The sequence below is a fragment of the Cynocephalus volans genome, chromosome 5 (genome assembly GCF_027409185.1).
Source record: "Cynocephalus volans isolate mCynVol1 chromosome 5, mCynVol1.pri, whole genome shotgun sequence".
NCBI classification, from domain to species: Eukaryota; Metazoa; Chordata; class Mammalia; order Dermoptera; family Cynocephalidae; genus Cynocephalus; species Cynocephalus volans.
The window spans coordinates 36,314,815-36,335,707 of record NC_084464.1 but is presented as its reverse complement, the minus strand read 5'-3'; the positions used below and the strand labels follow the sequence as shown (position 1 = coordinate 36,335,707).

At 42.2% G+C, this 20,893-nt stretch overlaps 1 protein-coding gene across 2 annotated transcripts in view; it reads left to right on the top strand.

The window, feature by feature from the left end:
• The window catches only part of GPLD1 (glycosylphosphatidylinositol specific phospholipase D1), a 47,730-nt gene that overhangs the window by 26,051 nt on the left and 786 nt on the right, over positions 1 to 20,893 (top strand). The window contains exons 12-25 of one of the 2 annotated variants that reach the window (XM_063096597.1): positions 479 to 599; positions 2,784 to 2,923; positions 4,411 to 4,597; positions 7,053 to 7,163; positions 8,558 to 8,632; positions 8,733 to 8,889; positions 9,438 to 9,579; positions 10,362 to 10,467; positions 10,553 to 10,646; positions 14,892 to 15,068; positions 15,589 to 15,749; positions 17,000 to 17,026; positions 17,152 to 17,202; positions 19,499 to 20,451. In XM_063096597.1, the coding sequence (XP_062952667.1) occupies positions 479 to 599; positions 2,784 to 2,923; positions 4,411 to 4,597; positions 7,053 to 7,163; positions 8,558 to 8,632; positions 8,733 to 8,889; positions 9,438 to 9,579; positions 10,362 to 10,467; positions 10,553 to 10,646; positions 14,892 to 15,068; positions 15,589 to 15,749; positions 17,000 to 17,026; positions 17,152 to 17,202; positions 19,499 to 19,585 (1,636 nt within the window). In that variant the 3' untranslated portion in view covers positions 19,586 to 20,451. Of the gene's footprint in view, positions 1 to 478; positions 600 to 2,783; positions 2,924 to 4,410; positions 4,598 to 7,052; positions 7,164 to 8,557; positions 8,633 to 8,732; positions 8,890 to 9,437; positions 9,580 to 10,361; positions 10,468 to 10,552; positions 10,647 to 14,891; positions 15,069 to 15,588; positions 15,750 to 16,999; positions 17,027 to 17,151; positions 17,203 to 19,498; positions 20,452 to 20,893 lie in introns of those variants that run through there. The other variant, XM_063096598.1, reaches the window with a different exon arrangement.

Sequence of the window (20,893 nt, the reverse complement as noted above, 5' to 3'; positions counted from 1 at the left end):
TTCTGGAGCTTGTCTGGCTCCTCCAGGCATCTGCTTTATAGCTGGTTATAATCTCTGAATTTGAAAATGTATTTTTATTGTATAATTAATTCTAGCATGTCTTTAATGATAAATCAGTATGCCTAAATACCAGTTCCCCACCTGGTTCTTGACCTTTTATGTAAAATATTGAAATATCTTTAATTTTTTAGTAATTTGGAATCAAGCCTTTTACGACCACTATAGAATTTTGAGACTTATAGGAAATATTTTTTTTGTCAGAACAAGCTTTTAAGCCTTTGAAATATGTTTACTAAAAGATTTTGTGAGATGATTTTTTTTTAATTTCATTTTTTATGGTGCTGTTCCTTCAACCTTCAGATGCTAAAATGTTGTGGTCTTTTAGCCTGTGATTAATTTGACAGCATTCTTCAACTGAGATATTCAGGAGGTTGGTTGTTTTCTCAGGTTAGCCAACTTATTCCTCTCTCTTCATCAGCTCAAAAGTACAGAAAAATGATCATCACAGAAATTTGACTGCATCCCTAACTAAAGATATTGAAAGAAATATCAACTATACTGAAAGAGGAGTGTTCTTTAGTGTGGATTCCTGGGCCCCGGTAAGAGTTTTCCACTTTAAATTGAGAAAGAGGAGCATGCAGCTTCTTTGTTTTGTCAAGTCCCTGGGTATTTAGTCATCCATGGAAAGTCACTTGTGCATGTGCCAGGCCAGTGAATATCCTTGGCCTCCAAATGTGGTTTACTCCAGAGATGCCCTGAGACATGAGTCTGGACCTCATTGGCCTCTGGCAAGTCTGGTGGGGGCTAAGGTGGCGCTGGGCACCTGAACCAGTCCTGCTGTGGCCTTCGTCCAAAGTGTGTCAACAATATTGAAGGCTCACTGTGCAGAATCCCATGCTAAAGGATACCATTGTATATGAAATTGGTCCATGAGGTCATCTTTAAAGTACGGACACTCTACTGGGGGAATATAAAATGAAAGTGAATAGACTCTGACCTTTAGAAAACTTCAGCTTAATAAAAGGGTGTCAGACACAAAAATATCCATTGTGGGCAGAATGCAACAAATGCCGTAGTGGAATTGGGGGAGGTGCAGTTATACAGCAGGGAGAAAATGTTTATCTTAGAGGCTATCAGAAGGCTTTACAGAGGAGGTGGCATTTGCGTTAGGCCTTGAACGATAGATGGTACTTCATCAGTGAGAGAGTACGTTTCTGGTAGAGGGTTGGGAAAGTTTCAGGATGTTTGAAAATCTAAGTACAGTGTAGGCTTGTTTGCTCAGAACACAAGACAAGGGACACTACAAGAGGCTTGGAAGGATAAGTGGGCACTGGATTACGTCAGGCTTAACGTCAGAAGCATTTAGATAACACTGTGAATGGTGTCGCTGGGAGTTGGACAAGGGCCTAGTCAGGGCCAGCTTCATGGGTGTGTGACTTGCACAGTCACACAGGAGGGCTCCTTAGTCAAACTTATAAGATCCCTCGGTTTAATGCTCTGCTGTTGCTGCCTTAAAATTCTTAATTTTGGGGGGTGGGGGGACTGGCCAATATAGGGATCAAACCTCGGACCTTGGCATTATCAGCACCACACTCTAACCAACTGAGCAACCAGCCAGCAAATTCTTAATTTTGAACAAAGGGCTCCACATTTTCAGTTTGCACTGAGCTCCACAAATTGTCTAGCTGGTCCTCGACCTGGGAACCTCCATTAAAGCACATATCATCATTTTTTCTTGCCACATTTGTGCATGCTTCTATTATGAAAAAATGAATGGATAAGGAGGGACTTTATATTCCCGGTGCCTGTCATAGTGCCTGGCACGCAGAAGAAGCTGATTAAATGCTTCCTGGACGAATGAGCAAGCCTGGCTGGACGTTAGGACAAGCAATCCACGCACAGCCTGCCAGTGGGATTAGAGTGGGAAAAACAGAAGGGACGGTCCCTAAAAGCCTCGTCCCTGCCTACAGGAGCCTCATACCCTGTGCTTCTGCAGAGCCTCAGGGCTTTGAACCCATTCCTCTCAGCTCTGGGGGAGGCCCGGGAAGTCTTGTTTGGTCTCATTTCACCCTTGGGTGGATTTAGGGTTGTGTCCCCTGGACTTGGATGGATCTAGTGCATGGCCAGCTTTCTCAGGGCCACTCCAGTTTGTACTTGTGTCTTTGTAGTAACCGTGTTATGAACAATTCAGTTTCTCAAGCTGAGGGGCTTGTTGTCACCCAAATTCTCTATCATACAGCTTCCAGCACTTTACCTGTGACCTCTCTTGCCTGCCTGGCTTCTTGGAATCAAAGCAAATACAGCAGTATATCAATTTGGGTGTAGTTTGGAGGGTATTTTTGGCATCCTGGTGTTGTTTCAGTTCATTTGTTTGGAGGAAAAAAAAAGTATATGTGTATAAATACAATTATAGTTTTAGATTGAATAGACTTGTCTTTTAAAAACTTTTTAGTACATAAAAATTATGTTATTTCATTAGGTTTTGCAAATCAGTATAGACAGTCTGTTTTAGCTGGTTCAGGATAAGTCCCAGCTAAGTCTTTCTGTGCTGGCCCCAACCTCTTGGGCTGTAGCTCTACCATTCTTCAGCACAGGTTGGGGTATGACTTCACTCTCCTAACAGCCGGTACTAAGTGATCTAACTTGTTGATAGGAATCGATGTTTGGTTTTTTAGCGCTTGTAAAAATTAATTTCTTTCACAAAAGTCTGGGACTCTGTAACAGTAGCTTTGTTGATTATACTGTGTGTCTTTTATCTATCTGTAATGATTCTTTTATTTCAGGATTCCATATCCTTTGTGTACCAGGCTTTGGAAAGGAATTTAAGGACAATGTTTACAGGCACCTCTCAGGATCCACTGAAGTATGTGTCCAGCCCCTTAATGTCTTACTTCTTGTCACTTCCCTATGCGAGGCTTGGTTGGTAAGTTTAAGTTTCTCTAACTGGAGGATGTTTCTGACAGTATTAATTTCATTCAGTCATTCAGCAAATGTTTTAAATCGTGTCTGTTAGCACCTTATTTTATTAATTCATCATCAAACAAAAGCATTAGTATAGTGGTTAAGTTATTATAAGGGTGAAACGATCTCCTTAAAGTTGGTTTAAAACACAGAGAGCTTTCACTTTAATAAATGATCACAATAATACAGTATTATTTCATAGAATATTTGTAAAGCTCTAATGTTCTTGGAGATATATTGTCACAGATGCTTTGCAATCCAATGACATTTGAAGGATACATGCAAATACCTGTTGTAGTAATTTGAATATTATAACTTCATAAGTAAAAGGCTGGTACACCCCGCTTTTTTATAAAGAGAATGTTAGGGATCCTTCTGATTTTAAAATTCAACCAAAACTGAGCACATGTATATAAAAGTGACTGTTGTCTGGAGATTTTGGTGAAACCTCTTTTTTAAAACCTCACGTCTTGAATCTAAACGGCATCACGTTTCCTCGGAGCAATTTACTGACAGCCTTCCTTTCTGGGCCACTGATGCATTCATCCAGCTCTAGCACGGGGACTGGGAGGTGAATTCAGGCTTTACTGGCCATTCACTAATGGCTCTTCTTGGCCACCTTCCTGAAAGATACAGAGGAAGGCCTCCTGCTGGGCTAGCAGCCACACAGGCCCTGCCCTGTGGGCAGTCACTAGCCCGTGTGGAGCCTCAGGAGTGCAGAGAGCAACAGTGGCTTCTGGGGGTGTCTGCCCCTTCCAACAAATGTCACAGCCTTTTGAAACTGCTCTTTCCTTTCCCCTCTGTTCTGCCATTTGTGCTTTGTGTGGCCATAAGAACTAGAATAAACTAATGACTTTTGGTCTTTCCAGCCCAACTCTGTCCAGCTGTAGGGTAGTTCACGGAATCTTGTTTAGAAAGATCCACTAAATATGTTGGAATCTCGATTCAGCCCAATATGAGGCATCCGATGTAGCCATGGCAGAAATAAACAGTATACTTAGCACGAGCTTCTCTTTGGTCAGGTAACAGATTGAAATGACTTGAGCAGATCAGAAAGGCCTGCGCCATAGTCTTGAGGGGTTTGGCGGCATGTGAATTTCCTCTCTGTCCTCGGGGCGAGGCCTGGATTGAGCTTCGGCTGCTCTGCGTTTTGCATGTGGGACACAATGCTTTGTGAGGATACTTTTCATCTGCTCAGATTATGTGGCCCAGAAATGCTCAGAGGCCTTGATTTGTCCATTTTTGTTTTGTTTTTCCTCTTGGAATGTGAGAGACTGTGAGTCACACAGACAATAGGACATCAGAAGTGAATGTTCATGATAGTCACACAGGATGGAGAAATCAGTGAGAGAAAGTTAAAGTGGTAGGATTGTAGAAAGGAAAGAAGCAAGAGACAGTTTTACCTGTAGCACTCAGTGAGTAATGCTGGGGTTCCCTTCTCTTCCTAAGGGCAATGACCTCGGCTGACCTCAACCAGGATGGGTACGGCGACCTCGTGGTGGGTGCACCAGGCTACAGCCACCCTGGCCACATCCAGATCGGGCGCGTGTACCTCATCTACAGCAATGACCTGGGCCTGCCCCCAGTTGACCTGGACCTAGACAAGGAGGCCCATGTTATCCTAGAAGGCTTCCAGGTGAGAAACCCACCTCGTGTTTTCTGTTTTAGTGGTCAACAGACCACTGCCTGCATTTCGTGGCAAATTCTCCAGGCTGAATAACCTGTAACAAGAATAATTATAATAGCAAACAGCTGGTAGCACACATGTGTGTAGTGCTTTTCATTTTCAAAAGCATGTTCGTGTCATTGATCCTCATGCTATCATTAACTTGGAGTGTTTAGTCTAATGCCTTCCAAAACCACAAGTGCTATTTAGTTAGAATTGCTTTGAGTGGTCAATTGGCATGTGATTTCTTGATAACACAAAACCCCCCTCTCTGTCTCCGTCCATGTATATATAACTTTGTAAGAATTTTACATTTACAGAAAGTTTGGAAGGACAGTACAAAAAGATTCCAGATACCCTTTATCCAGTTTCTTCTTTGTTAACATCTTACATAATTATGGTATACTTGTCAAAAATAAAAAACCAACATTGGTACCATGACTATTAACTACACTTCAGACTTTGTTCAGCTTACGTTCCTTTGTTTTAAGTGGTCATTCATCACCAAAAAAAATCTTCAATGACTGTGCAAATGTTCCTCATGGAGTCTGAGAATCAGTTCCTCTTCGGAGTACTAAGGACCTGGAGAGTTTTCCAAACATCGGAGGCATTAGTTTTTGCAGTAGCAATAAGGAGGTGCAGATGGAGCCCTGCCACTAGTCACACATGAGTGTGGGGCTTTTGGTGACACTGGCCGGGCACTGCATGCTCTGAGTATAAAGTGCCAGGGGAAGGAACTCTGGACTTTGGGTCAGATCATGGTTCTTGTTCTGGACAAGCTGCTTTAACTTTTGCTGTGAATTTAATGCAGCGGAGAGAAAATAAGCTAACACAGCTGAGCACACTTTAAAAAATGAAAAGTATGATGGTTTATGATCTAGTCTCGGTTCTGATGAAAGGAGCCCTGAATCTGTCGTGTGTAAATAATTTGGCTGGCCAGTGTACAGATCATACAGTCCCAGAGGCACACCATTTTCTGGAGCCTTCTGACACCACATGAAAAATTTCCAAAATAAGTCTGCCCATTCCCGTTGTCTTACTTCTCCCTAACACCCATCCACTTGTCAGACTGTTGTATAAAGTATAATCCTTTCGGCTCAGTAAAGATGGGGAATAAGAGAGGCAGCTGCTTCCTGTGGATGACACCTCTCTTGAAGACCACTCAGATGAGGAAGTGGCCCTCTTCTGCCCAGGGACCTTTGATTTGGAAGGTGGCCAGATTAAGGCATGGACTAGGGAAGGGAATCCTGTACTCCAGTCCTGGGCTGCAGTGAACCGCTCTGTGTCCTTGTCTGTAAAATGGAGGATTAGGATAGTTGTCTCAAGGACTTGTATGCTGTAAAATTCTGGGCTCCTCTAGGAAGGACAGGCTGACTCACAAGAGGGTTTGATGGCACAGCTGGTGGTGGTGAAACAAACCAGCCTACAGTTGGCAGGGGCCTCACCTGCCCCAGCGTGCTTTGTGTCCCCGAGCAATCTTCTCTTGTTTATCAGGTTCCTGCCTGGCAGTGTTCACGAATGCCATTGCACACTGGTATTGAGAGATTAGCCAATAGTTGATAGATGTGGCTAATGGGGCCTGTGCATGATGGGGCAGGCATCACCATGTGAAAGACTGCTCGGTGTTAGGTAAGTTGCAAAAGAATTGGAGAACCTAATCAATTACTTCTAGGTCTAAGCTGATTCTAGACAGTAGGAGAAGAAAGATCTAGAAAATCTCCCTCAGAAGAAAATTCCCCGACTGAATTTTCCACCTGTAAACTTTGTAACTGGGCAGAACAACAGTACCTACCTTAATCCATGTAAAGGGCTTAGAACAGTGAGTTTAGCAGGGCTGTCCAGTAGAACTTTCTCCGATGAAGGGAATGTTCTATAGCTGTGCTGTCCAATACAGGAGCCAGCAGGCACCCACTTTTGAACATATGCAGTGTGGCTAGTGTAAATGAGGAACTGAATTTTTAATTTTATTTAATGTTAATTATTTTACATTTAAATATAATAGCCATATTTGGCTAGTGGCTACCACTTTGGACAGTGTGGCTCTAAATCATCCTGAATATTCAGCAGATGTTAGCTGCTGTTGCTGGTGTCATGTGATTATTATTTTAGATACTTTGAAAGACAAGTTCAGTGCTTAATGTGGGGCAGAGTATGCACAAGACCATTTTCTACAAACCTAGAACTCATAAGAACCAACCCTCTTTCTGGCATCTCAGCTTCCCCTCAAGGCAGACAGACGTGCTAAAAATATCCTTAGGGCAGAGCTACCCAACTGATATGCTGCAGATGTGTTTCAGGATGCTGAGATTTTGTCTCACCTTTGGAATGACGGGTGGGTCCCCAGGCCTCTCTCTTCCCAGGGAGTCAAGGGTGCTCTTGTGAAGGCTGTGGCTCAGCCCAAGGGGAGTAACTTGTACCTCTTCAGCCCTCAGGTCGGTTTGGCTCAGCCTTGGCCGTTTTGGACTTTAACAAGGATGGCGTGCCTGACCTGGCTGTAGGAGCTCCCTCGGTGGGCTCTGAGCAGCTCACGTACAAAGTAAGGCTGCTGGTGGTGGGGAATGGGGCAGGTGGGGAGGGGGCACCGAGGGAGGCCGGGGCTGGGGAGAGCCCCTGGAGCAAAGCAGACAGCCAGTGTGCCAGACAGTGTTGGTGGGCACATGAGCTCAAGCTCTTATTGTGGTCCTTGACATGACCTCGGGTGACCTCACAGCACCTGTTTCTGCCTCCCTGGCCACACGATTTCCCAATTCCAGCAGGTACTTCACTCCTTTTTCCCTCCCTCATGATGCTGGATGCTAGTGAAGGGAGACAGAAACTCCAGCTTGTCAGTAGCTTCCTGTCATCACAGCAGGGAGGTGACTTTCCTGGACTTTCCTCTCATGCATGGAGCCCAGCCTGTTGCCTGATTTTTACCGAGAGCAGAGCAGAGATCCTGGGCCCCAGCCCACACTCTTCCTGCATGTGCTTCATGTCATAGCAGGGCCCCAGCCATAGCAGGGCACTTATGTGTGATCGCAGACATCAAAGGCCTTCCATCACCTGCTGCCCTCGTGAGCTCACCTCTTGCCACTTCCTCCTCATGCCCCATTTCTAGACATGCAAATGATATATCAGTTCCTGAACACTACCTGCACCTACTATTTCCTATACCCCTCACTTTAGGATCTTTGCTTGTACAGCTTCCTCCGCCTGGAAAGCCCTTTCTCTCCTCTCTTTCTTTAGAAGTGACATATCACTTCTTGCAGGAAGTGTTGTCTAACCCCTGGGTGAGGCCGATGCTTTATTGTCCTCACATAGCATCCTGTGCCTGCACCTGTTGTAGCCCCTGCCACACTGCGGTGTCACAATTACCTGTCTGTCAGCTTTTCTGGAGGACAGATTGGTCTCATTTGTCATTGTGCACCTAGTCCTTGGCTTATGATGGAAAATAAATGCTTGTAGAATGAATGGGGATGTAGACAGTCAAGTTATAAGAGGAACTATTGCATAACAGAATAATAGCACAGTATGAGTCCCAGGTACAGACACAGTGTGTGCACGATCAGTGGTACAGCAGGTGGGGAAGTTTCATGGAAGAGCTGGAAACTGAGCTGAGCCTTGAAGTTGGGGAGGAGTTGAGTACGTCATTCTGCAAACACACTGAACAATTACATATGGCAGATCTGAAGCAAGACACTGTGGAGGCAAAGATGAAAATGACTCAGTTTCTGCTTTGGGGCCTCTCTTAGTCTGATGGAAGTGACAGGCTTTAAAAAAAATCATTTCCACCCAGCAGGATGGGTTTCTGTCATTCATTAAGCTCTTGACCATAGGGGACGGTGTTGATTTATTTCATAGCCAGTCCTCTTTGTCTTGATATTATTTAAGGTTCCTGGGTCACCTGCACCCCCCCCCAGCCTTATGGTTTCTCTTCTGTGTGTCCTTGTCTAGGGTGCAGTGTACATCTACTTTGGTTCCAAACAAGGAAGAATGCCTTCTTCCCCTAATGTCACCATCTCTTGCCAGGTATGTTTACCACCTTAGCCAGGTGCAGACAGCTAGAACTGGCTGTATCCTAATTGCCTCCAGGACTGGGTAAAACATGCTCTCCTGGTTTCCTCTTAAGGACATCTACTGTAACTTGGGCTGGACACTCTTGGCTGCAGATGTGAATGAAGACAGTGAGCCTGATCTGGTGATTGGCTCCCCATTTGCACCTGGTGGAGGGAAGCAGAAGGGAATCGTGGCTGCCTTTTATTCTGGCCCCAGCCGGAGCAGCAAAGGTAGCGCCTGATGGGGGAACAGGCAGAAGACCATTGCTGCTCTGTACGTCTGTGATAATTTCTGTTGCATGCTGGTTTATGTCCTTTTCCCTCATTCCATATCATATAACCAGAATGTTCTAACAGTCTCTTACATATGTTCTGGCAAGTGATGTGGATAGATTCACTGAATATACAAAAAGCGACCCAACTTCTAGAGCCAGATACACAGGGGACCAATAGGTTATTCTCATAGTCTTTCAAGGTAAAGTAGAAACACTAAGGTGGTTTAGGCCCAAAGGCATCCCAGTGATGCTCCAATCTGTCCAGAGAAGTGCCTTTTAAAATAGCATTCTCCACTACACAGAAGTGAGCTTAAGAAATCTATTTCTTATATGAAGTGTGAGATCCATTTCTGACATTGGGGTCCTGGGATCAGCATGGGGACATATAAGAGTTCTGGCAAAAACTCAGCAGAACAAACCCATTTCTCATTAGCCTGAAAAAAGGACCCATTCTTTCCATCCCAGTATTCCTCTCACTTAAAGGGGACTGGTTGTCTTATTTAGAAAATCTGACTGTGGAGGCAGCCAACTGGATGGTGCGAGGTGAGGACGACTTCGCCTGGTTTGGATACTCCCTTCACGGAGTCAGTGTGAACAACAGAAGCTTGCTGTTGGTTGGGAGCCCAACCTGGAGGAATGCCAGTGGGTGAGTGCTGAGGTTGGGGACCAGGGAACAGTGAGCACAGGGGGCAGGTGCCTGCTGCTGCAGAAACCCATTAAGTGTGAGGCTTAGGGAAAGGGGCTAAGAAATTCTTCTCTTTCAAAGGAAAAGCTAAGGCAAAAATCTCCTTAGTTTAAAAACAGGATAGTTAACTGTTTCATTTGCTAAGGCTGTTATAACAAAGTATCACAGACAGGGTGGTTTAAACAATGGAAATTTATTTTCTCACAGTTCTAGAAGCTAGAAGCGTTACTGTTGGTAGGACTTGCTGCTTCTGAGGTCTCTCTCCTTGGATTGCAGATGGCTGTCTTCTCCCTGTGTCCTCACATGGTCTTCGCTTGGTGTGTCTCTGTGCCCTAATCTCCTCCTCTTATAAGGACATCAGTCAGATTGGATGAGGGCCCATCCATATGACCTCATTTTAATTTAATTACCTCTTTAAAGGCCCTGTCTCCAACTGTAGCCACATTCTGAGGTACTGGGGGTCAGGACTTCATCACAGGAATCTGGGGGGAACACAATTGAGCTCATAACAGTAGCATCCCTACATTTGCAATTGGGAGGCAGAACAGCAGACGTGGTATCTGGAGAGCCTTGATGTTGGGATTAACTCCCACAGCCCCTACACTTCCAGGCCTAGGGTCACAGGACAGAGCACATGGGGAGGCCTGGGTGGGGGTGAGGACCTGAATATTCCTCGGACCCGAATACCTGGCCAGCTCCCAATCTGGTGCCCCAGCTGCTGAGCCCAGTGTGCTTTATTCTAGGCTGGGCCGTTTGTTCCACAGTCGTGATGAGAAAAAAGGCCTTGGAAGGGTGTATGGCTACTTCCCACCAAATTGCCAACACTGGTTTACCATTTCTGGAGACAAGGTATGGCAACCCTCCCTCCCCAGGAGAGTGACACTACAGAGAAAATTGTCTCAGCTGTACAATATTGATGTATTGCATTTCACAGGAGATGGGGAAACTGGGCACTTCCCTGTCAAGTGGCCGTGTAATGATGCATGGGACCCCGATGCAAGTGCTGCTGGTTGGGGCCCCGACCCACGGTAGGTCACACACCATGAAACTTTGCTTCCTAGTAGTCATGTGGCTCCTGGAACATGTCATACTGGGGGAAAGTTATGAGATCTGGAGTCAGGCAGATCTGGGTTTAAATATTTTCTTTTTTCGTTAATAGCAAGCTGTGTAACTTTGGGGGGAGTTACTTAACCTCTCTGAACTTTTGTATCATCATCTGCAAAATAGGGATTCTAATATCCAGTTCAAAGATTTGTTGAAATGGCACATGAAAGTAACTCAATGTGTTTTTAAAGCCCCAAACCCATTGAGCTTGGAGCTCAATAGGAATACATCCACCAGGAATAGGTCCACTCTGAGGATGTATCTTAAAAACTATTATTTGTTTACTTCATGGGAAAGGAAGTTTTTTAAAAAACACAACAAAAACTACTCCTTCCCAGATTATAAAAGTGAATCATCTTTATCATGGAAAATACAAGGAGGTATATAGAAGAAAAAAGATTACCCCTTACCCAGATCTTTCAAAACTTAAGTTCATACTATATCATTTTCACTTCTAATTTGTTACTTATTTTATATCTTGAGCATGTTCTCCCGTTATTGAATATTCTTTTAAAGCATGAATTTTGATAACTGTATTGCCTTTTTTTTCTATATGCACATGGCAACATTTAGTAGCATCGTCCTATTGCTGAAAATGTAGGTTGTGTCCAATTTTATACTATTGTAAGTTATTATCAAACACCCACGTACATAAATCTTTGACTTCCTTTCTGATTAGTTTTTAGCTACATTCCTGGAGATGGAATTCCTTGACTAGAGAATCTAATTTTTCTTAAGGCTTTTATTACATATTGTCAAACTATTTTTCAGAAAGACTTTTGTTTCATACAATATGAGAGAGATTTGAATAATAAGCAGAAGTGGATGTGGGAAAGGAATGGCTAAATTTTTCATTGCATGACTCAGGACACAGCATTATAACAACAAAAACTTGCTGATAGCTTTGAAATAATTTTTCTTTCTTCTTTACAGAGTCTAGGCAGTGATTTCTCAACTCTTGCAACATACATTACTGATTTTACTTTCCACACCACTCTCTCTACCAGAGTGCTAAGAGTTAGAGCTTCCCAAACTTTCTTGGTTTTAGTGCCCTATTGTCTTGGTAAATTTTTCTTGCTATTATATGATATAATATAAATATATAAATTCAACCTTTTATTTTGAGATAATTATAAATTAACATGCAGTTGTAAAAAATAATACAGAGATATCCATGTACATTTTGTCCAGTTTTCTATTTCCCCCAATGATTACATCTTGTAAAACATAGCAATGTCACAACTAGGGTATTGACATTGATATGATCCACCAATCTTGTTCAGATTTTCTTCATTTTTTAATTGTACTTCATCCACTTAATTTGTGGGGCCCCTTGTTAAAAAATTGTTAAGAATTTCATGTCGATGACAGGAGAGGATTAAGTCAAGCACAGGGCTGTTCTAAACAGAGTGCCCGGTGTAACACAGTGCCCTGTGTGTTCTGAGAATTTTAAAAAGCACTTTGATGAAATTATTCTAAATTACATACTTCTCTACTTTAACAGACTGTGATGCATGGTAGAAGTTTGGGAGTGATCATTAATCACAACTCTTCCCTACCCTTGTGAATTTCAAACCATTCGTGAAGTAGATTCATGAATCACTCAAATGTATATCAAAATATGTGCTTTTTAAGAACTGATACAGCTGGATTGGAGAACACAGTCTCCATGGGCAGCCATATTCAAGCTTTCTAATTCTTGCCCTGAAAGCTGGACCTTAGGATGATGCTCCCACATGCAGCAGGACCAATGCCAATGTCCGTCTGCAGGCAGGAGGAACCAGTGGGAGAAGCTCACACATCCTCTTCCCTTTGGAAGGACTGAGGCAGGGGAGAGGACAGAGAGCTTGAAGTACAGTCGGCCCTCTGTATGCATAGATACAGAGGGCCAGCTATAAGGGACTTGAGCATCCATGGATTTTGGTGTTTGTGGGGGTGTCCTGGAACCAATCCCTTGGGACACCAAGGGACAACTGTATTACTATATTCCTGGCCACTCCAGGGAGCTCAGTTTCCCTTCAGGAAGCACAAAAAGAATGGAATGAGGATTTTCTCTCATTTAAACTTTTCTTGATACTTTGGGCTTTCGCCCTGAATATTAACTATTTACTGCTCGCTTAGGGGATATTGTGTGGACAATCTGCCACAAACAATGGCAGAAGAGAAGATTGCCTGAGCAAACAAGTCAAATCAGTCACCTCAATTTTACCTGCAGTGCTAAGCAGACACTGATGTGAGGTTGTATCCACTCACTGACACGCTGCCAGTTCACAGTAAGCCTCTTAGAGGACCCCCAACCCTGCTAACCCACAGATGTCATTGTTTTTTGGAGAAGGTAATCATTTCTGAAATCAAAGCTGGGCTCCAAGTGATTAAGTTTATAGACAAAAATCTAACAACTAGCTTTGTCTTGAGTTTATGCAAAATTCATTGATTCAGGGCCGGCCCTTGGCTCACTTGGGAGAGTATGGTGCTGACAACACCAAGGTCATGGGTTTGGATCCCTATATAGGGATGGCTGGTTGCTTACTTGGGAGAGTGTGCTGCTGACAATACCAAGTCAAGGTTTAAGACCCCCTTACTGGTCATCTTTTAGTAAAAAAAAAAAAAAAAAAATTTCATTCATTCAATGGTTTGGATACCTGAACTGACCAGGTGCCAAAAAAAATGAAATTCATTCACTCAGAAAACATGCTAGGTTCAGCAGATAGAAAGACGAAGAGACAGCCCCATCGCTTATGGAATTGACAGCCCGATGCAGGAGACCACACAAGTGGTACGAGGAAGGCACCAGGCCAGCGTGGTATGAGAGCAGCATCTCCTCTAGACCAGGGAGGGTACAAAAGGCTCTGCAGAGGAAGGGACACCTGAACCAAATTCTGAAGGATGAGCAGGAGGAGCAGGCAGAAGGGTGTGGGGAAGGGATGTCTATTATCCCAGGCAGAGAGCACATCATGTCCAAAGGCCTAAGTTTAAGGAATATAGTTACTCCCCTCTTATCTGTGGGGGCTACATTCCAAAATCCCCAGTGGTTGCCTGAACTGCAAGTAGTACTGGAACATGTATCTGTTCATGTCTTCTACCCTCAAATTTAATGCCTCTTCCATCTTAACTAAGTGCTTATCACGCATTCTGGTCATAGCTTTAGCAGTTTGAGGGGCGACAGCAAAACTAGCATGAATTTTTTTCCTTTATAATTTCATGGATAGAAGATTTGTTCTTACTGTAGATCTTAGCAACCTCAACGTACATTTTTTTTCCTTACCAAGTGAAGAACTTTCACCTTTTCTTTTAAAGGAAGCACGTTACAGCTTCTCTTCTGCATATCTGAATTGCCAGCATCACTACTCTTGAGCTTTGGGGCCATTATTAAGTAAAATAAGGGTGACTTGAACACAAGCACTGAGATACTGTGACAGTGGATCTGATAACCAAGATGGCTACTAAGTGACTAACAGGCGGGTGGCATGTATAGCATGGATCCACTGGACAAAGGGACAGTTCACGTCCTGGGTGGGATGGAGCTTGATGGCATAAGGTATCATTCATGCTACTAAGAGTAGTGTGCAATTTAAAACTTACACATTGTTTATTTCTGGAATTTTCCATTTAATAGTTTTGGATCATGGTTGACTGCAGGTAACTGAAACCACAGAAGTGAAGCCACACATGAGGGGGGGGACTACTATATAATGGGCTGTGGTTGAAGTTCATCTGGGATGAAGTGGGGGTGAAAAGCGGGATGTGGCCTGAAACAGTGCTAGAGCCCTAAGTAGGAGTCAGATTATGTAAGGTCTTGTGAGGAGTTTGGACTTCATCTAAAGTCCATTGATATTTGCACTTGTAAGTCAGGAGAGTGACATAGGCACATTGTGATTAAAAAAAAAAAAAGATGGTTGTGTGGAGAATGTATTAGAGGGAGTAAAACGGGAAGAAAGAACACCTGTCTGATGGGAAATCACTGAGCTCCATTGTTAGTCTTGGTGTCTGAGCTAGTTGTACCATCTTAACTGCCTGAGTTGACCAGCACTGCAACCAACTGTCCTGTATGATTCTAAGTGATCTGCATCACTTGAGGGACACAAGCACGGAGCAAGAATAGGATTCTATTCAGTGTTGCATGTCTTACCTTCATTTTTGATACCAGCAGGCACTGTGGTTCATTTCAGATGACATGTCTAAAATGGCATTCCTGACCATGACCTTGCACCAAGGTGGGACCACTCGGATGTACAAGCTGACACCGGATGCGCAGCCTTCTCTGCTCAGCACCTTCAGTGGAGACCGCCGTTTCTCCCGGTTTGGTGGGGTTCTGCACTTGAGTGACCTGGATGATGATGGCTTTGGTAAGAAAGGAACAGAGACTTTTGCCAAGACTTGAGTCCTTTTGCCCAATGCACCAGTCCTCTAATTGAATATTCTAGGCTCTGCACTCATAATTGACAGTCCAGTGGCCCAGGGGCCTTTAGATATATTTTGAATCAGATAAGACGAGAGCCAGATATATAAGAATGAGTTGCACTTCTTGAAGGTGGTAATGTGAGAGTCACCCATGTTAACTGGTATTGATGAATGATGAAATAGGAAACAAAAGCCTTTGACTCTGTCAGAATGAAATCAGGGCAGGGGCTGGTCGAGTTAGCTCACTTAATTAGAGCATGGTGTTGGTAACACCAAGGTCAAGGGTTCAGATCCCCATACCAACCAGCCCTCCCCCACCCCCCCAAAAAAGAGAGGAATCAGGGCAGACTATTTAAAGGAGACATATTTGCAGGAGGTTGAGTTAGGATCCAGTAGTGGAACAAGGAAGGGATGATGACCATGAGGAGTCTGATACTTCTGCCAGTTTTTTTTTGTTGTTGACAGATGAAATCATCATGGCAGCCCCATTGAGGATAGCAGATGTAACCTCTGGGCTGATTGGGGGAGAAGATGGCCGAGTTTACGTATACAATGGTAAACAGACCACCCTTGGCGACATGACGGGCAAATGCAAATCATGGATATCTCCATGTCCAGAAGAAAAGGTAAAGTCTTCTCCCACAGAATTCTACCCCATTTTGGGAAAGGACTGCTACTTGCTGATTCCTTGTTAACTCATGTCCACTGTAAAACTCTTACAATGTTTACCTAAACTCAGAGGTCCTGGGGTCAGGACACAGTCACTTGCCTGTGTTTTGTAGGCCTGAGCTGCCTGCAGTTCTTAGAGATCTGCAACGTTTGCTCCTGGAGCTAAAGTCCAGCTGGACTTGGTATCGTTGGACCCTGGTCACAACCTGCCACTGCTTGGTTAAGTGCCCATAGCAGAAGAAAGAAAACTGGCCACAGCCATTGGAGTTTCATTAAAATTTCAACTCTTTTGTTTCTTGTTCCATTGCTTTTTTTTTTTCCTTTTCTCAAGTGGGTTTCCTTAAGTTACATTGCCTGGACCTAAAACATTTCGCCTTTATTTTTTAAATTAAAAAACTTTTTTAAATTGTAAAATTAATGAAAGTTTACTGTGAAAATTTTAGAAAATACAAAAAGTTACAAAGAAGACAATTAAAAATCATCTACCTAGAATTCCACTTTGCAGAGTTAATGCCTATTAATCTTTATAGTATATCCTTCTAGTATTTTTTTCTATGAATTCCATTGCTACCATTTATTGTGCATTTACTGTGCACAGCTAAGCACTATATATAACTTAATTCACATCAAAGCTATGAAGTTGGTATTATGTTCATTTACAGATAAAGAAATTAATAATCAAAGAGGAAGTTTATCCAAGGTTTTGATGCTAGGAAATAGCAGAACAGGGATTTGAACCAAGATTTAATGCTAAAGCTCATTCTTAACTATTACACTATGTGTGTGTATATTTTTATTAACAATATATCAAGAACCTTTTTTGTTTTTGTTTGTTTTTAACAGCACAAAATCAAGAACATTTTTCTATCTGATATTCTTATATAATATTTCCTGGCTGCCTAGTATTTTATCTATAGACAAATCATAGTTTATTTAACTGTTATTTAAGTGACTATTATTAGTCACAGGCCATTTCCAATTTTTACTGTTATAAATATTAATATGGTAAATATTCACATATAAACATTTTTGTACATCTGATTATTTTTCTGAGCCATATTCCTATAAATAGAATTTCTGGGGACACAGGGTATGCACATTTGTAAGGCTGATCAAGAAATGTACAAATGTGAGTGTAATTAAAATTGGTTAAGATTAAACACAAACGATAATAATATTAATAGTCTCCCTTTATTTTTCCCCTCAGGCCCAATACATATTGATTTCTCCTGAAGTAAGTATCTCCTGAAAGAATGAAAAAAAAAAAACTACTACAAAAAATGCTCTTTCTCCTTATTTTAAAATAAGAAAATACTGTGGTATGTTCCCAAAAGCCTATTAACAGAGTATGTTTTCCAGGCAAGCTCAAGGTTTGGGAGCTCTCTGATCACTGTGAGGTCAAAGGAAAAGGTGAGTATAGGCCTGCAGTTCTTTGGTGTTTATATTTGTTCTGAGGCTGGGATTTGGTGATCTCACTTTTTCATTTATTTTAGATTTTATTTTTATTTGAAAGAGAGAAAACACAGAAAGTAACACTCACACATAGTCCCATCACTTTTTTCGGTGAGAAGTTCCCCTCCCGACTCCTCCCAGCTTATCCTGTACAGCAGGGGCTGGCAAACTGCAGCCCACGGGCCAACTCCAGTCTGTCACCATGAACTAAAAATGGTCATTACATGTTTAAATGGTTGAAAAAAATAAAAAAAGAATATTCTGTGACAAATGAAATTTATATGGAGTTCACACTTCAATGTCCATAAATAAAGTTTTATTGGAACATAGCCACATTCATTCATGGATGCTATCATGCTACAGTGGCAGAACGGATTGATTGCTTCAGACACTGATGTCCCACAAAGCCTAAAATATTTATTATCTGGCCCTTCACAAAAAATGTTTGCTGATCCTTGCCCTATAGGATACACATTGTTAATATTTTGCTGTGTTTACTTCCAGACTTTCAGAGTTTTTGTAGGACTAGAGACCGATAGATACACACACGCACACACGCAAACACACACTACTAGTCATTGTTTCATTTTTATGTACTGTGTTTTGACTCTTTCCAGACAAGTACATGCAGAGCTACCCAATTCTTTTTAATGGCTGCATAGTATTTGATTGTTTGGGTGTACCATATTTTACTTCTTCAGTTCCGTCTCATAGACATTTAGGTTACTTCTATTTTTTTTAACCTATTACAGACAATGCTGTAGTGAGCATTCTTGCACCTGTATCTTTATATAATTGTACAAATATTCCTGTAGATGAGAATATAAGTAGGATTACTAGATCAAAGGGTGTGCACATTTAAAATTTTAATAGATAAAACAGATTAAAGAGTTTTACCTTAAAACACACCTCCAAACAACTGATTCCATTCATTCATTTATTTTAGGAAATGACATTGTATAGAACTATGCTAGGCTGAGTGATGTAAAGAGAAAGCAGAGTTCCTGCCCTTGAAAAATAAGATTTATACACATGTGAAGTTAAATAAAATGCAAATAAGTATAGGATTAAATGCTAAAGAGTAGTATGAACAGTAAGTATTAAATGTGGTATGAGGGGCTAGGGAAGACTATAAATTGCAGAGTTTATAACCAGGTCTGTAAGACTTGGTAAGTGCAGTGGAACAACTCTTGCCTTTAGGAATTGTGGTTAAATTGCCCTCTAGTGGTCAACAGTTCAAGTGGCCCATTTACAGACAAGTCTGATAGCAGAAACTTAGGGTTAACCACAGCAAAAAAGATGGATTATTAAGTTTATGGGAGGATTCTCAAAAGGTCTGATCACAGGAATACTTTATATCATAAGCTTGGCTTGTATTTAAAATTTTATTTTTTCCAAAAAGTAGACATTATCAAAAATCTATGGGGTTCAGATTCCCGTACAGGCCAGCCACACACGCACAAAACAAACAAAAGAACCCATGTATAGTAATAAAAACCATATGTACATCAACCATGGTTTTTATCAGTTGAGTAGTGGTATAGATCATCTAAATTTACATTTGATTTCCTTCTGTAAAACACAGCAAATTCACTTCCCTAATTATAGTTCACTTGGGTAAGTATTAAAATTACTTCACTTTCCCAGTAGTTCTCAAATTTAAATCACTGAGCAGCTGTCACACCTGCTCTGACCAAAACACTATCAGCCAGTTTGATCACCCACAAAACTCATTTACCAGCTTCAGTTCGGAATAACCTTTGGCAGTTTCCACAAATCAAATCCTACCTCAAAGTATGAAAATTTGCCACCATTGAAAATATTAAAAAACTTGTAGCATGTTTTGAAGGCAATTCTGAAAGATGGATCCCAGAATGTTTCAAGCAGCAGCAGTAGGAGGTGGTGTAAACACAAAGGCAGCCCCTGGGGAAGTCCTTATTATTGCAGATGTGCAGTCTACATCGTACCACAACTGGCATTCTGGAATAAGCATGCCCTGATGTGCTTTTCTTTTATTCTCCATGTGTCAGAGAAGGGATTGGGGCAAATGTCCTCAGCTGTGGTTTTTGGAAGCTACAGATCTGGGAAAGTGGTATTTAACAAAGGGAAAGAGGCATTTAAGTTCAAGCCATGGGATCTGGCCAGTGTCTTAGTCATCTTTACATTTCCAGAGCACGACATGATGTCTGGACTACAGTACAAACTTAACATTTACGGAGGGTCATGAATCCTGTCTGTATTGTGTCCTCCACAGAACCAAGTTGTCATTGCTGCTGGAAGGAGTTCTCTGGGAGCCCGACTCTCCGGGGCACTTCATGTCTATAGCCTTGGCTCAGATTAAGGATTTCACTCCGTTTGCCCCCCGCCTCTCCCTCTCTCGTGCCAGTCATCTCCAGGGTTAGCGTTCTGGTGGAGGAAGTGGCACATCTGGTGGCAGATCCTGATAGAGGTGGGACTCTTGGAGTAGAGACATGCGCCAACTGCCAGTGTGGAAATTGGATACATTAAATGACAACAGCAGAAATATGTGAAATAGCAGACGCTCTGGTTACTCAGGTTCCCTCCAAAGTTTACTTCTTTGCTTCCTTTGCATCCAAACCTTTCTTCTTTCCTAGCTTATTGCCTGTGCTCAGACCAGTCAAACAACCTATTTCCTCCTCCACTTGAACCACCATGTCATTCTGATGCTGGAAAGGTCTCCCTGTGGTTATCTCTTAGGACAATCTCTATGTACTGTTCCTCCTAAAAATATCCTATTGGGTGCCCGTTCCAATCAAAGTGTACTAGAAAGTATGGTATACAGGAAAAAAAAATTGAGCAAGGTAAACAGTACAGAGGAAAAAAGTATGGGAGTGAAGGTTAACCTTACACTCTCAAAACCACTTTAAGTGATTTGCTCCTTTCTTAATGAGGATTACATTTTCATTGTTTTGCATGGTGAAAAACAAATATAAAAACAAACTTTATCACCTTCCCATGTCCTCAAATGCTTTTATAGAGATGGCTGTTTTAATAGTTGATGAACCTAGTGACTCTCCAATTAAAGTCAACTTATGAGGGGCTTTTGTTGCATTAAGTTGCCGCAAGTTGTGCCAACAGAACTAGAATGGAAACGAGATCTGGCCTGAGCCAAGTAAGTGATGGACCAAGGAGTGCAGCAGGCCTTGGCTTCAATTGTTCCTGGGTTGTTTTTAGTGGGGGTGGATTTCATCTGCTGGTACTGAAGTGTGGCACATTTATGGAAAAGGAATGTACCATAGAATTTCAGCTTCACTAAAAATTTGCAGGCATTACTATCATAAATGGTAACTAGTTTATTTTGTATCAATAAGGGAAGGACCTTCTGACACTGGTGAAATGATACTACAAATAGAAAATAAATGAAAAGAGCTCTTCTCTTCTCAGCTTCTCTAAAGGCAGAGTAGACTGGTGAAAGGAGACAGGAAGAGGAATCCAACTGAAGGGTAGAAAGTTAAGTTAGGAAGCCAGGAGAAAAACTCCTGTGGCTAGGATGTGAGCACGAAGTGGGTACACACAGGAACATAACATAAGCAGGCACATACCTAGATAGCACGTCAGGATCACTGCCAGGACTATCTCATTTTTCTTGAAGAGGTGTGCTAGCTGCGTGGTTCCCTATGGCACAGCA